General features: G+C 38.3%; 1 protein-coding gene across 1 annotated transcript in view; it reads left to right on the top strand.

Annotated features, from left to right (window-relative positions):
* LOC108442511 (cadherin-4-like) overlaps positions 1-19793 on the top strand; it is a 530226-nt gene that overhangs the window by 493080 nt on the left and 17353 nt on the right. Inside the window, 3 exon segments of the mRNA XM_037541381.1 lie at positions 9490-9632; positions 16155-16388; positions 17338-17571. Of these exon segments, the coding sequence (XP_037397278.1) occupies positions 9490-9632; positions 16155-16388; positions 17338-17571 (611 nt within the window).

The following is a 19793-nucleotide window of genomic DNA, read 5'->3' as shown; positions in this document are numbered from 1 at the left end:
GGGTTAAGCTTGGGTTGGGTTTTGATTAGAATTGGGTTGAGTTTGGGCTTAGTTGGGGATGGGTTTGAGTTAGGGTTGGTTGGGTTTGGATTGGATGGGTTTGGGCCGGTTGGATTAGATGGAATTTATTTGGTCTGGGTTAGGTTGGGATTAATTTGGTTTGATTGGGCTTCGGTTTAGTTGGGTTGATAGCAGAAGCACAAGCTAAATAACTATTAATAACAGTATCAAAAATGTGTAATTTGATTTGGGTTGGATTTGATTGGTTGTAAATCCAAGCGAGCCAACCTCATCATACTATGAGGAAGGAACTAGGACTACTAATAATATTATTAATTAACAATAGGAAAAGTAATAGTAATAAATACTGTTGTGATGAAGTGAATAGTGTACAGTGAATAGTACAGTGCCCTCTGCAGGAACCAGTCAGAATACTCCAACCAAAACTCTGAGTTAAAAAGAGACAGAATTTACAGAGACAAAAAAAGAGGAAAAAGGGTGCATGAGGAAGTGCACTGCTAAATCATAAAACGCCAAAACTTAGAAGCAGAAAAGTCTGCTTCTCATCCCTTCTTTCCTGCTCTCTCTTCCTCGTTCATGGTGGGTTTTCCTCTCTCTCTCTCTAAGGAGATGTGTTCTAAACAAATTTACCAGCTAATTTCACTACTAATGAGAGTAAATTAGGTGTACATTATAATTTAGAAAGATGCTGGAATCACCAGCTGGGCCATTTATCTCTCTCCCTCCCTCCTTCTTTCTCCCTCTCACTCTCTCTCTCCCCCCTTATCTACATGCTTTTATTTAAAGCAGATTATTTCAGTGTTTCAGCCAACAACAACATAGCTTTGGGGGTACAATGTTATACACATGAGAGTCATATGACATGAATATTTAATTGCTCATTTATTTCTGGATTTATCAGTGAAAATAAACAAAATAAAATAAAAGGAGTTTCTGGTTAATGAATGGTGGAAAAATTATGACAACTTGTTCTCTATTTCTTAACAAGTCTCATCCAAGCAGTGATGGAATGGAATGGCTTGATGTTAATTGTGACCGTCAAAAGTTGTTGACCACATTTGACTGAAATGTGACTGAATCAATGTTTTCAACAATATGAAAAAGAAAGAAATTTAGTTGCAGGTGTATATTAAAGTATATAAAATTATTTATCCTTAATAACTTTACAGGTTTCAGATGATCAGTAGGACACTGTTAAATGTGTCTGGAATGATGACTAGAGCTGTAAAAGATCCTGAAGTGACTGAAAAAGCTGTACAACATTGAGAAATAAGTGATATTAAAATTATGCATCATAATTCAACAGCATAGTTCAAAATTAAGAAAAAAGAATTTAATGTAAATACAACCCCAATTCCAAAAAAGTTGTGACACTTTGTAAAATGTAAATAAATGTAACCGAATGCAGTGATTTAGAAATGTCATAGACTCATATTTTATTCACAATAGAACATAGAATACATATCAGATGTTACCATTTCATGAAAAATTGCAACTCATTTAGAACTTGATGGCAGCAACACATCTCAAAAAAGTTGGGACAGGGCCATGTCTACCATTGTGTAGCATCTCCTCTTCTTTTAACAGCAGTCTATAAATGTCTGAGAAGTGAGGAAACCAATTGCTGGAGTTTTGGGAGAGGAATGTTGTCCTATTCTTGTCTGATGTAGGATTCTAGCTGCTCATCACTCCTGGGTCTTTTCATTTTTTCATTTTTTGCTGGATTTTTCATTTTATTTCCAAATGTTTTCTATTGATGAAATGTCTTGACTTCAGACAGCCAATTCAGCACCCGGACTCGTCTTCTGCAAAGCCTTGCTGTTGTGATGGATGTGTGTGGTTTAGCATTGTTCTTGCTGAAATATCCCTGAAAGAGATATTTTTTGGATGGGAGCATATGTTGTTCAAAAACCTCTATATACTGCTCAGCATTGATAGTGCCTTTCCAGGTATGTAAGCTGCTCAAGCCATAGGCACTAATGCAACGCCATACTATCAGAGATGCAGGCTTTGGAACTGTGCACTGATAAGCTGGATGGTCCCACTCCTTTTGAGTCTGCGGGACACAGTGTCCATTGTTTCCAATAAGAATTTTAAATTATTCTGTCCACAGAACAGTTTCTCATTTTCCTCAGTCCATTTTTATTGAGATTTGGCCCAGAGAAGTTGGCAGCGTTTCTGGATTATGTTGATATATGGCTTCTTCTTTGCGTGATACAGCTATAACTTGGATTTGTGGATTGGCACAGTGAACTGTGTTCACAAACCGTGTTTTCTGTAAGTCTTCTTGATGCAGTGATTTCTAGTAGAGAAGCGTAACCTGTTTTAAATACAGTGCTGCCTGAGGGAGTGAAGATCCAACACTGACCGTCAACATTGTTCCTTGCATACAGGGATTTCTCCAGATTCTCTAAATCTTTTGATGATATAATGTACTGTAGATGGTGGGATGTCCAAAGTCTTCACAATTTTACATTGAGGAAATTGTTCCACAAGTTTTAGACGCAGTTTTTTGCAGATTGGTGAACCTCTGCCCATCTTAGCTTCTAAGAGACTCTCTAAAATGTTCTTTTTATAGCCAGTCATGTGAGATGAGTTGCTGCCATCATGTCTTTCATAAAATAGTAAAATGTCTCACTTTCAACATCTGATATGTATTGTATGTTGTATTGTGAATGAAATACTGGTCTATGAGATCTGCAAATCATTGCTTTCTGTTTTTATATACATTTATTGATATTTTACACAGCGTCCCAACTTTTTTGGAATTAGGTTTGTAGAAAATTACAATAAATTGTTGATTTAATATTTAAATAAGTTATTGTTCACAGAATTCTTAAAATATTGAATAAAACATCTAAAAATACATTTAAAAATAAATAAATAAAAAATAAAAAAAAACTTTTGAAAGTTTGTCACGCACTCTACGCCAGCCACGCAAGACAGGGACTCCACATCCCAGAATCCCTTGGAGTCTCACATGACATCCTACTCCCCACCTCACTCCTGCTGGAGATCTCAGTCTCCTGATTATTAAGGACTCACACCTGCATTAGTAATTAAGGGACTCTTAGGTTGGGTTATTTAAGCTCAGACCTTCCCCAGCCCCCATGTGAAGTATTGTTCCGCAGAACCTTACTGAGCATTTATTTGTGTGCCGTTTAGCTTTCATGTGCTTAAGACTTCTGTACTGGTTTGATGACTTTTGTTTTTTGTCTTGCCCCTATGTTCGGTACCTCTGCCTCTGTCTTTTGGATTTGTACCTTTTTGACTCTAGCCTGGACTGTGACTACGATTCTGTTTTGCTCTTTTGTCAATTGCTGTACTTTAACGTGTCACTAAAAAACACACTTATTTTCTATCTGCATTCGCCTGTGACTCCCTCATCCTCACAACGTTACAGTGGTGCTTGAAGTTTGCAAACCCTTTATTGGATAATTTCCGTCAATTCATAAATTACCAGGTCTATTATGTCTGTCTGTCTGCCCTGTGATGGACTGGCAACCTGTCCAGGGTGTATCCTGCTTTCCGCCTGATGACTGCTGGGATAGGCTCCAGCAGCTTAGAAAATGGATGGATGGATTATTTCTCTCATTTGTTTAAAATGATTCTTTTTTATCTTTTATTAGGACTTATCTGAAAACCTGATGAAGTTTTAGGTAAAATTTATATAGAAATCTAAAAAATTCTAAAGGGTTCACAAACTTTCAAGCACCACGGTATGTGACCATCCAACGTGCATCTCTCATGTGTCTGTGTTCTTGTCCTCTTCTGGTCTCATCACTTTGTCTTTGTTATTTGCTGTGAAAGCAAAAGTGGCTCCTTTTTATTTCATTTCCTGTCACAGAATTTCCTTCATTGCAAACTTAATTTATGAATTTCAGAAGCATTTCCTGAAGAGATGGAGGTGCTTTATAAACACACTATTAAAGAGAAAGTTCACCAGTTGTTCTCCCAGAAGCCACACAAAAAATAAATCAACTTGAAGAGGGTTGTATTCCTTTAAAAAAAGAGCCTGAAAAATGACAACGTCGTGGTTCAAGCACGTGTCTGTTGCCCAAACTCTGTTCCTGCTCCTGCTGTAGTGCTCCTTGTTAGCGGAGAAGCTGATGCAGGGAAAACGGTTGATTATTTGTGGACTTCAGGCTTCTCCACAAGGCCGTTTGAGGCTCCTGATTGGGACTGGTGAGTAAAAGAGGCAATCTGGGAGACAGGCAGGTAAACCCTGCAATATACTACCTGAACATAATGAGCTGCCCAGTGGCAAATTAAATCCCACCATTCTGCAGCCCCCCAGGCTTCGCCTTCACCTGTTTTTTACTCATATGGTACTAGTTTTACTACTACTGTTTTTACGATTTTCACATTTTAGTTCAATAGTGAAGACCAGTGGCCAAAAGAGAAAAAGAGATCCAGTGTTTGAGTACTAATGAAAATGCAGGAAAAATGTAAGAAAACACAAGAAATGTTGCTGTATTGTGTGATCTTTTGATTATTTTTGAGTGTATTTTTGGTCAGATGGAGCAACCTGACCAGCTTTTTTTTTTTTTGATAATGTTATTTATTTTTAAATTAATTTAATAGTCAATTATTTTGTGATGTCATTATGCATCCTTCTCTTTCTCACAAGGAATGTTTTGACATTGCCGCTCACAGGAGAGTTAACAAAAGTGCAGTCAGTCTCAAGAACAAAAACCTCAAAAGAGTGAGTGCATTTCACACTCAGCTCATATAAAAAGATGTTCTATTTCTAAAGCCGACCTTAGCTTAGTGGAGCATCTGAAAACACGTCGGTTAACTGGGTGAGGTAAATTCATCTCAGTTGGCAGTTAGCTGTGCTAGCTAGCTAATGTTAATTTTAAAAGCTGTCTTAATATTAAAAGCAAGTATTATTCACAACGACTCTGTTCACTTTCCTAATAACATTTACAGTTTTAAACATTGCATTGTTTCCTTAACATTGAGTCCACCGGCGCATTCAAATATGGCGAACACAGGAGACCCATTTCAATTTCAGTTGCAAACAGTTTTCTTTGAAATGAGACAATCACACAAATTTGTTTAAATCTAACTGTTCATAAAGAGCAAGTTTGCCATAAACATTCGCCACTTTCCAGTCCGCTCCATCTTCTCTCCAGCAGGGAATATCTGCTCTTAGAGGGGAGCGAGTCTCTTACAGGAGCACAGAGAGATACTGACTTTCCTCTGTTTCAGTAAAGACCTGTGATTGTAGAATTTAGTTGCAGCAGTGTGTAGACAGACAGCAGAATACACAGAGCACACTGCACTGTTTAAATTTAACATTTTAATTTTAAAATTGAGTTTTTATTTACTTGATTACAGATTAAATTTACAGACATATAAGGACATTACTGTTATTTTATTGCTGCTACTTTGTACATCATTGTCTGTAGTTATCATACACCTTCCTCAAACAATGTCGAGTCATTAGCTAATCCCATATAGACTTGACTGTATGTATGATACATTGTTGTCTTTAAATGTGGACTAAATGTGAGCTGCTACTGTTTTTAGCTTAATGCTAATGTCCCTTGGTCCATGTTTAAAAACAACAGCAAATCATACAGTGTCAGAAACCACATTATCAGATTATATGAAGGTACTAAGCGTGGTAAACCAGCATAAGCCTACAGTTTCAGTTGTTACTTGATGTGGTATACAATATTCTGTATTACTATCCTTGTATTTTATTGCTGCTGCTTTTCACATCCTTGGTTTTAAATTTTGATATGTAAGAGATATTGGAGTTTGGCAGAAAAGTTAATTACAGCAGTTCATTTTAAAATGTTTTTCATCTTTGTCTTCATTGTTAGTTAGCAAATGCATAAAACAATCTCAATCTAAATTTAAAATCTGATAACTACATTTGACTTATTTAGTGATTTGTCATCTGAATAATTGATTATTTGTTTCAATAATTGATAGATTATTCTACTGCCAAGTAAGTTGTTTGTTGCAGTCAAATTCTCCTGTTTAGTTATAATTTTGGAAGCAATTTTGTTCTGACAGCATGATCATGTACATATATATGTATATATTTATGTGCATATATACATATATACTGAGACCTTTTGAAAACATCAACAACTGCCATTCATATAGACATTCAATCAGTAGTGCACAACCTTTTGAATGCTACTGTGTACGCTGCCTCTGCTTCACTCTAACATGGCGGATGATAAAGTGCATCCTCTTCTGAAGCGTTCACCACCTTCATCTTGGCAATTAACTCCAAATATTTGTTATCAGAGAGTAATTAATGTGGGCCCATGCTTCAGGCAGGAAAGAGATGGGTTTTCTCCTTCGTTCTCGTCTGTTTTTCCCTCACACTTTCTTCAACGCCTTCTTTTTTTTTCTCTGCTCAGTCTCACTATGGTGCAGAATTTCACCTCAAGACAGCCCGAAAGACTTGGAAGGCATAAACACAAACCGCACTCTAATTAGCATTTCAGCATTGCTGTCCTTAACACTCACGCTGCCTGTCCTCTGTGTCTCTACGCTGCATGTCTTTGATACTTTACTGTCCCAGAAACTGACATTATGACACAAACAGTGTCATCGCTGCACCGTTTGCTAGCAGCTTGTCTCTAAATGTGTCACTAAATACGACCCAAGAGCTTATTTAAGGCTTAAAAAAAACAGCCCTCTAATCTGTGTCCCTGTGCCGCTGCCTTAAAGGAAGAGCTCTTTTCCTCTGGCCTTAAGTGTATTCGACATATTTGATGTCTGAAGTTTGCTACTTTAGTTTGAGCACAGGAGCTACGAGGCTAACATAGTTAAACCTCTCCGATTAGCATCTGCGTGCCTAAATCATTACACATCTTCCTCAAACAATGTCAAGTCATAAGTTAATCTCATATAGACTTGACTGTATATATGATACACTGTTATCATTGAATGTGAACTAAAGCAGGGACAACATTCAGGCTGCTACTGTTTTTAGCTTAATGCTAATGTCCCTTGGTCCATGTTTAAAAACAACAACAAATCATACAGTGTCAGAAACCACATTATCAGTTTATATGAAGTTACTAAACGTGGTAATCCAGCATAAGTTTACAGTTTCAGTTGTTACTTGATGTGGTATACAGTTTTCTGCATCGCGTAGCATTTACAGTGTTTACGTTTTTGTATCCTTTTTTATGTTTATCGTCTATCAATGTTCTCTCACTACAATACCCAGCATGTATTATGCCAATGTGATATAACCCTCTCCGCCCCCCCAGAAAACCTCACTGTTAGCACAGCCATAGACTAACACATACAGATGGGATATTTGGCATCCTAGCAGTGTTACGAAGTGACTGAAACCCAGACGCTCGCAGATGAAAGGTTAAACGATTTATTCGTCTAGCTAGCAGCCAAGGGAACAAAAAAGGAGTAGTCAAAGTACAGTCCAAAAGTCCGATTAAGTTTAATTAAGAACACATCCTGTACAGAAAACACACTTCAGCACATTTTAATGCACTGTTACTGTTTATTTGTCGAATTTGACATATTGGGGAAAAATAAAGTATAAAATGTGGCCAGTGCAAAGGTTTTGGCACTTTTGATGTTTTATGTCTTGTTTTCTCCAATATGTTAAATTCAGTAATAAACTGCAATTATGTGTTAAAATGTGCAGACATGAGAATGTGTTCATTCACTTCATACAACTGTTTTTATATTGACTCAGTCTCTCGCTGCCTCAAGGGGCTGAGGTTATGGAAAGCCCTTATGTAAGAGGAACCATTCAAATGCAAACTTCTTGCTGCACATTGACTTAGCTATTATTGTAATTTAGAGTGATTAGTTAAATATGCCTTTGTGAATTCATTCAAAACTCAGCAGGAGACACAGTGCACCACAGTGAAGAACTGAATGGAATTATCAAACAAATCCACTGAAAATGCAGACTTGACTTGAGTTCAGCCCCAGCAAAATGTAGCAAAATGTTATTTAAACAGAAATGGTGTTGCGTTAAAGACTTTGTTGTGTTATGCAAGTGTTGTAGCTGTAGCAGCTAATACAGCCATTTTATAGTAATTGTTATTATTTTTATTGCTATAAAAAACAGTGTTTTATTATTAGAAGTTATGGTTTGTGGTGACAGAGGAATGCTAATAAACAATTCATGAATTTGTGCTGAAATGAGGGTATTTCTTGGGTAGTTAAACTGAAGTCTTTTTCCTCATTCTTTAACTGGCCCCCCAATGGAGATCACCTGGTAATCCCAGCTAATTTGGCTTTGAGAACCCTGCTCTAGAGAAGCCTCTGGGAAACATGTTTACAACAGAAGCAAAGGCTAAAGTGTTTTTAAATTTAGTTGGAGTGGCATTTTAACAATTTCACATGGTTTGAGGGTCAAGTGGCCATTTTGCATGAAGCCAGTTGGTGGGTATAGGCTTCCATTGCTTGTTAGCTACATTAGCTTCATAGCCAATCTTCTCCTTGTGAACCTGGTGCCACTACATCTCTTGATGGTTTGTTGTTACAGACATTACAACATAAACAACGCCGTTGCTGCACCATTAGCTACCAGCTTGTCTGTACGTGTGCCACTAAATATGGCCCGAGAGCTTATTTAAGGTGTTAAAAAGGAAAGAAAACACTTCTTATCTCTATTTGGTCGCTGCTGTGTTAAATATAGCTGGTCTCTTTAAATAGCAGCAGCTCACAAATCTCACATACAGCAGCAAATTAATTAGCGAAAGTGTTGCTTCAGAAGAGCAATAGAGATCAAAATCTGCAGCCAGAATGTCGTGGAGCGGCCGTTAATCTGGCCGTTTTGGTGTTTAATATGCAGAGAGAGGAAAAAATAGAGTATCCTCCATCACGCAGAGCTGAAATTGGCACAAGCTGAAGGGCTATTATTGAGTTTAATACACTTCTCACAAGTTTTATAATATCTACATTAAGTGCTGTTTGGGGAGTTTAATTAAAAGGTTGTTTAAGGGTCTGAAGGGTCCAGTGGATGGGGATTAGACTTTTGTAATGGAGTTTTATCATCAGCGGCTGTTAATCCAGTTTTAATGATAGAGGAGCTGAGCTGAGGGAGAAAGAGGACAGCTTTATTCTGTCAAAAGAGTAAAGGATGTTTAAGGAGAAAGAGGAAGAATGGATGGAGTGAGGGCTGTTAAAATCCATCACACTCTGTACCGGAGGTACAGACTCTGTCTCAATTCGAAAAAAAATGTGACTTGCGTAGGGGAAGTGAAGAGCCACTGGCCACTTTATTAGAAATGCCTACCTTGTATTTCTACTTACTGGCCACTTTATCAGAAACACTCCCCTTGTACTTCCACTCTTTGACCACACTATTAAAAACACCCACCTTGTACTTCTACTTACTGACCACTTCATTATAAACAACTAAAAACCTTTATAAAAGTTCACAAATGTTTAATGCATCTAAATATATTTTGGGGACACTGTGTTTATTTATTTATTTACTTACTCTATCCTCAGGTATGCTAAGCTAGCTGACCCTGCTAACTGGCTTTCCATCAACTCTTCTAATGGCCAAATCACCACCACTGCTGTTCTGGACCGCGAGTCTATTTACGTTAAGAAGAACATCTATGAAGCCACATTTCTGGCCGCAGACAACGGTGAGTTTCCGAATATTCTCACTATAGAGCCTCTTCTGGGTGAGCTTCCCTGAAGAGTGCTGCAGGAAACAAAGAGGAAAAAGCTCTCTCTCTCTCTCTCTCTATCTCTCTCTTTCTCTCTCTCTATCTCTAGCTCTCTCTCTCTCTCTCTCTCTCTATCTCTCTCTCTCTCTCTCTCTCTCTCTCTTTCTCTCTCTTTCTCTCTCTCTCTCTCTCTCTCTCTCTCTCTCTCTCTCTCTCTTTCTCTTTCTCTCTCTCTCTCTCTCTCTCTCTCTCTCTCTCTCTCTCTTTCTGAGTCTTATCGGCTCCGGCCAGCTCCACTGTTTACCTAAACACCTAAACTCACAGCTGTGACTGACATCTGCAGCGGCCATGATGTGCAGCCTCTCCTCTCTCTTTCTTTCTCTCTCTTTCTCTCTCTCTCTTTCTTCAGCCACTCTACTCCTTTTTGATGGAGGTGTGGAAGTGAGGATTAAAGGACAATGCCATTAAAACTGGTGCACTTCAGGGACTCCCTCTGTCTTGCATTATATCTCTCTCTCTCTCTCCTTCTCTCTCACTCTCTATCTCCCTTTGTCTGTCTCTCTTTCTCTGTCTGTCTCTCTCTGTCTCAGATACACCACATCTCCTTTTTTCACTCCTCAGGCTCCACTTTTACCACAACAAAAACACTTACAAACATCAATATGAGCTCTGACTGATGATTTTATTCAATAAAGGTTTTCACTAAAGAGGAGGGAGAGAAAGAGAGAGAGAGAGAAAGAAATAGGTAGCCACAGAAAAGAGACAAGAGAAAGAAAAAGTGAGAAAGATGTGAGAGAAAAGAGAGAAAGGGTGTAGACAGAGAAGAGAGAAAGATAGAGAAAGAAGTGAGAAGCAGAGAGAAAGAGAAAGAGGGCTAGCCAGACCAGTAAAAGGGAGAAACTGAAGAGAGAGAGGCAGGGGGAAAGACAGAGAGAGGAGAGCGATAGAGAGAGATAGGCAGAGAGCAGAGAGAGATAGAGAAAGATAGGCATAGAGAGCAAGAGAGAGGTCTTCTGTCCTTGTTTGACCTGTGCATTATTAGCAGCACCATTACAAATTCAGAATCAGCCTCCAACTCATAGACATCGTAAACATCACCCACTGTGGGACACATTCTCACTGGATACCTTTCTGGGAGAGTGCTGAAATCAAACTCCAACTTGTTAATGCAAAAAACCATTTAAGCATACAAATGGCTCCTTGAGTGTTCATGTTTCTATATATTGAAGCATTGTCTTTACTAAAGAACGCTTTAAGAACCATCATTCTGAATAACTTTCCAAAACAGCAGTTCAAAGAAATTATTAAAAGCTACAGAGGAAATGAGACCCCTAACAACCACCTGGAAGACCTGTTAGACAGGTCCCCATCAGATAAACAGCACTTAAAGCTGTAATAAAGGTTAAGAATGACACACTGAGCACTCAAACAGCTGACATTAGCAGGGTCACTGGAGTGGGCATTTGGCCAAGCACAAAGTACTGTGGTGACACCCCACTATTTTCTGTGTTCAGAATTCATATAAAAACTTCCACTTTCTCTAAACTGCATTAAGCACTGATCAGCACAAACAGACAGAGTAAAACTCAGAGTCAATCAGAATCTTCATTTCAGAATATGAAATTTAATTTGCAGTTTAATTTGGTTATGTAAACACTCCTCCCATATTGGTGTCCACAACAAACAACTTAACTGCGCTAAGTCACGACAGAATTCACCACCAGAGCACATTTTTTTCCACTGTACATTTTCACTGTACTCACATGTACACTGTACACAACCTGTTACTTTAACATATTGCTCCTTTACAAATGCTCAAATAATTTCTGCATTGCAAGCTGCTGTAAATACCAAGAGGCAGTCAATAAAACCATGATATGCATGTCATTATGCATCGTGGAGCATATCTTTGGGCAAGCATCAGCAACCTGACAGGTTAATGTAAAATGGTATTCACAAAGACAATCAGTGTCTCTATTTTGTGTTTCTCTGTTTCATAGTGGTGAATGCGTGAGTAACAGAGCACTTATATCTCTACAAAACATCTGAAAAATAAACACCCAAGTGTGTACTGTATCACAAAAAAACAAGCTGTGGTGGGTCTTTTTGAAAATGAAACAAATACTGCTATCTAAGGCTGAAGACTGTGAATCTTTTTGGGATTCTTTTGATCTAAAACACAAAGCTCCAAAGTCAAAGATGTAACCAATCACAAGGCAGTACAAGTATCGTCACCTTCAAAAGTAACTGAAATGAAACACTAAAAGGAATTAGTACATAAATATGAATGGCTAAAATGGAATGGAGTAAAATGACTCCTTTACTCACTTTAGTAAAAATAAAAATAATAAATAAGAAAGTAAAAATCTTTCCATATGTAATTGAGTAAATGCTGTAAACTAGTAACCCACCTCTGAATAGATTGATAAAGACGTCATTAGCACGACATGACAGGCAGTTTTAGTCAGTGGCCTAACTGCATTTCGTCACTTTTTTTTTTTTTTTGCACCACCACTTTTGGAGGTGTGGCAGCACCTCTGGATATTAGAGTTAGGTGTGTAATATTTTTCTCTGTCATTTTTCTGACACTGAAAAATGAAGAACTTGTATTTAAAGGCTGCTTTGGCTGTAACAGACTCTGAGGAGCTCTCAGAAAGAGAATGTGTGTGTGTGTGTGTGTGTGTGTGTGTGTGTGTGTGTGTGTGTGTGTGTGTGTATGTTTGTGTTTGTGTGTGTGTATGTGTGTGTGTGTGTTTTGTGTGTGTATGTATGAGGGGATTATGGTAATAGGTGCTGGGGGGAATAGAGTGATGAAGGCTTTCCTCATCATCCTCCTCTCCATCACCAGCCTAATCCCCAAAATCACCAAAAATAGGTCCTCTGCACTCCTCCGTCTACATCTGTCTGTCCATCCACTCACTGTTCACTTTCCATTTCACTTAAAACCCCAAAACACACTTAAAATCCCAAAACACTGCTATCTGCTCAGAGAGAGAAAGAAAGAGAGAGAGAGAGAAAGAGAGAGAGAGAGAGAAGGGAAGGGGACAGAAAAAGAGAAGGAGAGGGACAGGAAGGAAAATGAAGGAGAGAGAGAAGGAAAGAAAAGGACGAGAGAGAAGGGAGAGAGAGAAAAGTAGAGAGAGACAAAGAAAAAAGTGAGAGATGGGAAGGAAAGGGACAGAGTAATAGAAGGGGATACAGAAAGGAAAGGGAGGGAGGGAGAAGGAGAGATGAAAGGGAGAAAGAGAGAGAAGCAGGAAGGAAAGGTAGAGCGATAGAGAGAGAAGGAAAGAAGTAAGACAAGTAGAGACAGGAAAGAAAGGGAGAGAGAGAAGGAGAGGGGAAAGAAAGAAAAAGAAAGAAGGAAAGGGAGAGAGAAGTACAGAGACATATGGGAGGGAAAGGGAGAGAGTGAGAGAATGAGAGAGGGAGGGGGAAGGGAAAAAAAGACAAGATGCAAGAGAAGAGAGAGAAGACAGAGGGACGGAAGACAGAGAAAGAAGGGGATAGGAAGAAAGAGAGAAACTAAGAAGAGAAAGAGATTGAGAGAGAGGGAGAGAGAGAGAAACATAAAGGAGAGACAAGGAAGGAAAGGAAGAGGAAAAGAGAAGAAAGAGAGAGAGAGAGGCTAAGAATAGAAAGAGAAACAGTGAGAGAAAGAGTGGGATGGAGAGGTAAATGAAAAGAGACAAAGAAAGACATGGAAACGGAAAGAGAGAATATGCAGGATGGAGAGATGGAAGGAAGAGAGAGAGCTCTATTTTTTGGTAATATGTTTTGTAACAAGTTTGTTTATCAGTTTGTTAATAAGTCAATATACCGGCAACAATCACAGAATAAATAAAAAAATCAGAAGAATCTGATTTCCACTCTGAATACATGAATGGAATCAGACCACATCTCTAAATATCTGATTACAATTGGATTCATTGGAGCTAATTTTCTCCATAAATATGTGAGTAGAATTGAGTAATGTCCACTATCAATGTGTGGTTGAGTATCAGCTGATTTTCACTGTAAATACATGCTTGGAATAAGTTCTGAAATCTAATCCACCTCATAAATCATAGGTTGGTCCATCTTCTACTGTTTATGATAAAGTTTCTGTCTCTCTGAGGATTATATGCTCTATTTCTGTATCAGATTGCTGAATGTGTTTCTCTTCACACCAATCTGATTAAATCACTCCTAATCTTAATCAGGAGATGTGTTATCTGTGCAGTGTAGAGTGGCTGTGAAACTACAGCAGCAACGGCACAAACTGCTAGAAAATACTCTATTTCTGGATGATGTGCTTGTTGGTATGTGGTCGTGTTGGTATGTGGTTAGTGCAAATCATGTGTTCACAAGAAGAAATAAAATATTGTGAGTTACTACCTGGTTGATGTAGTACCTGTATTTCTAAACAGCATTCTTAATTTGTATCTTGGTAACACTTTATTTGGATGGTCCACTGTAGATGCTTTGTAAATGCTGTCTGTTTTTAAGTAACATTCAACTGAAAATATATTACATGTAACTTCAATTTCAGTATGAAAGATTTTATTAAATCCATTCCTGACCCTAACCTTAGCCTCAAGGCAAAACCTACACCTACTCCTAACCCCAACCATAACCGTAATCATGCTGTTGTTGACAATCAACTGAATAATCACCAGAAAGTTTGTTAGTGATTTATATATCTGTAGAGCATCCATAAGGGACCATCTGAACAACGTGTGACTGGTATCTTCTATCTCTAAAATGGTACCTTATATTTTAAAATGGTAACATATTTTTAAAATGGGATCTTATATTTCCAAAAGGGTAACTTGTATTTTAAAATAATGTCTTGTATTTCTAAAATGCATACATGTTCATTTGATAGGGTATCTTTTATATAAATTGTAGTCTTATATTTCTAAAATGCCATCTTATATTTCTATTCTTTATATAATTGTTTACTGGTCATGGGACAAAATGAGCAAGATGACATTTTTACCTGTGGAGCGCAAAAAACATCATACCACATTTTAACACATAACACATTATAACATATCTAGAACAATAGAGTTTCTGTGTGTGTGTGATATATAAATATATAAGTGGGTGAACACTTATATACATAAAATTTGGATCATATGTGTAATATATGACTGAAACAAAAGCTTTTTATAAGTCTATACAGGCTTAATGCTTTGGTCAAATGCGTGTTATATATGGTGACATATGACTGAATTATACGTGAAAATGGCCAGTTTCAACATATATGTGTATATATTGGAAAGTTGGATATAATGAAAATCTGTATATTTCCTGTATCTATATATATCTGATATCATTGCCATATATTACATTTTCTTCTGGGCCATTAGCTACATTAGCCTCATAGCTCCAGTACAAAAATAAAGAAGCAAACTTCAGACACCAGATATGACTCGGCTGATGGGCCATGTTTGTATTGAGGGGGCGGGATTTTGTAAATGAGATTTTTGGTTGAACTCTTTCTTTAAAGACTGTAAGACGTTTAGAGCTTTAGAAGCTAATCTGACTTTTCATTTGTCATTTTCTTTTTCCTGCAGCAGCTAAATAAGGATGAGAGTTGGGAGCGCTGGTCTTACATCAGCATAAAAGGCCAATTTCTCTACAAAGTGGCACTAATAGAAAAGTGATTTTAGCCCTTTTCCTCCAGTAATGATTAGGTCACAGACATAAATTAAATGTCAGAAGAGCTACGGTGATCTTCAGCGTTTTAACTTTCTATTAGCAGGACTTGTTACACTCTCTCACTGTATTTACACTTTCATCACATGTTGAGTGAGTCAAACACAAGGTTAATTAGTAAAAAGCCTAAGTAGCTGCTTTCATTTACAGCTACTCCGTCCTTCATTCTTCTGCTGATCTGTCTATCTCTCTTCTCTCTCACATTCTTTCACTCTCACTCTCTCCTCTTGTGTTGCACCTTCTCTCTTCTGTCTCTCTCACACTTTCACTTCTTTCTCTCTCCTCTTTCTTCTCTCTCTTTTATTCTCTATTTCTTTCTTTTCTATTTCATTGTTCCTTCTCTCCTCTCCATATTTCTTCGCTTTCTCTCTTCTCTCACTCTTTCTTTCTCCTGTCTCTCCCCTTTCTTCTCTCTCTTTTATTCTCTACTTCTTTCTTTCTCTTCTCTTTCGCTCTTTTCTCACTCTTTCTTCTTTTTGTTATTCTCTATTTCTTTCTCTTCTCTCTTTTCTTTCACTCTCTCCTTCCTGTCTTTCTTTCTCTCTCTTTTCTCTTTCACTACCTTTCTCTTCTCTTTCTCATCTTTTTCATTATCTTCTCTCTCTTTTCTTTCCCTCTTCTTTTTTCTCCTTCTCTCCTTCTCATCTTTTTCTTCTCTCATTCTCCTCACTCCTCATTTCAATAATCTTTTGATTACATATTCAGCTGGATTCCAGTCTCTATGTAAAATGATTTGATTTAATAAAGCACCTATTAAAAATGTGATCTCTCTCTCTCCCTCTCTCTCTCTCTCAGGCTCTCCTCCAGCCAGCAGTACGGGTACACTGCAGATTTATCTGATCGATGTGAATGATAATGCTCCATCTTTAGTGCCACGTGAGGCTCAGATTTGTGAGAGAGCAAACGCTAACTCCATCAACATCACTGCAGCAGACGCTGACACTGACCCAAACGTTGGCCCCTTCGTCTTTGAGCTGCCCATGCACCCCTCCGCCATCCGCAGGAACTGGACAGTGTCCCGTCTTAATGGTGAGGAAGTTTAATCAGATCAGAAATTCTGTCTGAACCCCAAACCCAAACATCAGACCTTAATCCCTAAACCCAAACACCTGACCCCAAACTCCTAACCACAAATCTCCAGAGTCAAACACCCAACCCAAATCCTCAAACTCACACACTCAAAGCGCCCAACCCCAAGCACCCAACCCCAAATCGCTAAACCTAAATACCCCACCCCAAATCCTCAAATTAAGCATCCCACCCCAAATCAGACACCCAAATCCCTAAACCCAAACACTGAACCTCAAATACTTCTCAAACATCCAATCCCAAATCCTCAAATCAAACACCCAACCCCAAATCCCCAAATCAAACACCCAACCCCCAAATCCTCAAATCAAACACCCAACCCCCAAATCCTCAATCCCAAATACCCAACCCCAAATCCCCAGATCAAACACTGAACCTGAAATACTACAAAATACTCAAGTCAAACTCCTGATCCCAAATCGTCAAATTAACAACCCCATCGCTAAACCCAGACACCAACCCCCAAACCAAACACACAACCCCAAACACCTCAAATTCCCAAACCAAACACTTAACCCCAAAACCATAAACAACATCCCAAAATCAAACACCCAAACCAAAACCTAAAAATCCCAAAACCCCAAATCCAAACACCCAGTCCCAAATCTTCAAATCCAAATACCCAGTCACAAATCCCCATACCCAAATACCCAACCCCCAATCTCCAAAACCAAACACCCAGTCCCAAATCCCCATGCCCAAACATCCAATCCCCAAAGCCATACACCCAATCTCCAGTTCCTAAACCCAAACACTAAATGCCAAATTCCCAATTCTGCACACCCAATCAAACATCCCCAAATCAAACCCCTAATTTGCAAATCCTTTAATATCCCAAATGTTAATCTACAATCCCACATCTAAACCTAAACTATCCCTCTGCTTACAGGAGACTATGCCCGGCTGAGTCTGAGGATCCAGTTCCTGGAGTCAGGGGTGTATGAGGTACCCATTTCTGTGTCAGACTCAGGGAACCCTCCTCTGTCCAACCGCTCCATCATTAAGGTGAAGGTCTGTCCGTGTGATGAACATGGAGACTGCACTGCTGTTGGCGCTGTGGCAGCTGCTGGACTGGGAACTGGAGCCATTATAGCCATCCTCATCTGTATCATTATACTGCTCAGTAAGTCACTGTGTTTCTGAGGATTCTGTCTTTGTTGCTGCTGGTTTCAGGGGCTGGAATTCAGAGTCCGTTCTAATTGAGCTGTCATGACACTGTTAAGTGTGTAGTTAGTACCTAAAGACTACAGCAAGTGTGGCTGCATACACTGCGTTCATCACTGTGGAATGATAAGATAGTGTTAATGTGTGAAATAGGCAGAAAATAGAATGAGAAAACAGAGAAACAGAGAAAGAGTGATTAACAGGTGATCAATACTACCATAGGTAATGGTAATGAAAAAAATGTGACTGTATACAGTATACAATGTTAAAAATGTATACAGAAAAAATAAATGAGTACAAAAAAAGTATAAAACATACACAAGGATATCATAGAATAGAAGCATATTATGCATCATATTATGCATAAGTAACTCACTGGGGGGCCTCACAATTGTATCAGGGTAGCTTTGGCCCCCCCTTGACACCCCCTAGATGGTGCCATTGCTGGATTGTCTGCCTCAGGTGTCAGAACATTTTGACAAAATACTGCAGATCTGTCTGTTTTGTAGTGTAGACCAAGGTTTCTCAACGTCTGGGCCGGTAGAGAAGCTTCTCAGGGTGCTTTTACACCTGCTTTGTTTGTTGCGGACCTACCAGACATTTCACTCGTATTCAGGTCTCGGTTTGCTTCTAAACAAACCCTGGGCAACATAATCTGACTGTTCTAATGTCTTCCTCTTTACAGACCCTTATTTGCTCTCATTTCTGCAGCATGAGCTGCTGTAAAATAAAATAATAGTGAAAATCCATGTTTGATTTTGCCTCACAGATCGGAGCTTATTTTTGTCTGAGCTTCAGTAACGTGAGTGGTTAAACTCAAATTGATAAGCCGATTCTAAAGAGGCAAAGATAAATCTCGAGAGCAAATACAGTGTAATATTTTCCAATAAAACGCAGTGTACTGCAGCTCCAAATCACTGTCCATATCCACCTTGTACATTTCTATTCTTTTAGCTTTTTACTCCTTTTTTTAACATCTGTGTAAATATACAAATTATAATGTAATGTGAATTCTGGGACTGAACCAAAATGGGCGATCTGATCTTTTACAGGCCCTGATTCTCAGGTTTCAATGTCAGCACAGAACATTTTATTTTAGCCTCTTCAACTCCTTGAGACCACAGGTGGTTCCAAAACGCACTTTGTCGTATTCTTCGTAACTTTCATATTTCATAAGCTACATTCAAAAAGTGGATGTCATATTAGAGCTGTAACTGACTTATTTCCATTCAAATAGCTGGGTAATGTCATTTTAAATAGAAGAAGCTGAACTCACAATCTTTTTCTACTGAAAGTCGACCCATTTTTCCACAAATCTGGGCTGTAAACTATAAACAGATGCCGTTGCTACAGTGACATACTCTGTCTACAATCTTTTTTTAGATTTGTGAGCGTATAGCAATATGTGTGATCTTAAAACACATCTTTCATTTGAGAGGAGCTTTTAAAATAAATTAATAGAATAATTTATATTTATATCATGCAGTTACTGAATAAATTACCTTACGATTTGGTCATTTACATTCAAGAGGTTAGACTTTAGTTTTCCTTTGCGCTGCTATGCTTCAAACTTCTAAACAGGTGGGCCTAGGGGTGGAAATGGTTGAGAACCCCTGGTACTGACATGCAGTAATGGTGTAATGTTGATAGTGAAAGGTAGTGAAAGGTAAGGTGTTGGCTCACACTTGTTGGTCTTTCACACATACAGTTCTTACACTGCAGAGTGGTCTACAGACATCCTTTTACCAAATGGATAAGTAAATGGATCAAACATTTTGCTCAATAAATATATCATTTGTAAACAAGCATAATTTTGCAGCTTTCTGTGATTGGAAATCATTTCAGGTCTCGTAAATCTACCGGGAAATGTGACAATGAAATGTTTTTGTCTAATAAGACAGTTGAAGAATTTGTATTTTTAACATTTTAATTATGTTTTCTATTTCACTTTCAGTGCTCTGTGGCTAGTGCAGCATGTATGAACGCTTTGACCTGTTAATTTAAGCCTATTTGAGTGCTGCTGAACACAGACAGACTTTTTCATACAGCCCAGCTTGCAATGCAGTATCATTGTTATTGAAGTTTTTATTGAAAGATTGTATTGATTTTACATTGTGTTCCCTGAGACCTTTAGGTATTATTTAGGTTTTGGTATATGACCTATACTTGCAAACCTGTGGC

This window comes from Pygocentrus nattereri, chromosome 9, assembly GCF_015220715.1.
Source record: "Pygocentrus nattereri isolate fPygNat1 chromosome 9, fPygNat1.pri, whole genome shotgun sequence".
Classification (NCBI taxonomy): Eukaryota; Metazoa; Chordata; class Actinopteri; order Characiformes; family Serrasalmidae; genus Pygocentrus; species Pygocentrus nattereri.
The sequence above is the reverse complement of the archived record's forward strand: the minus strand, read 5'-3'. Positions and strand labels throughout refer to the sequence as shown.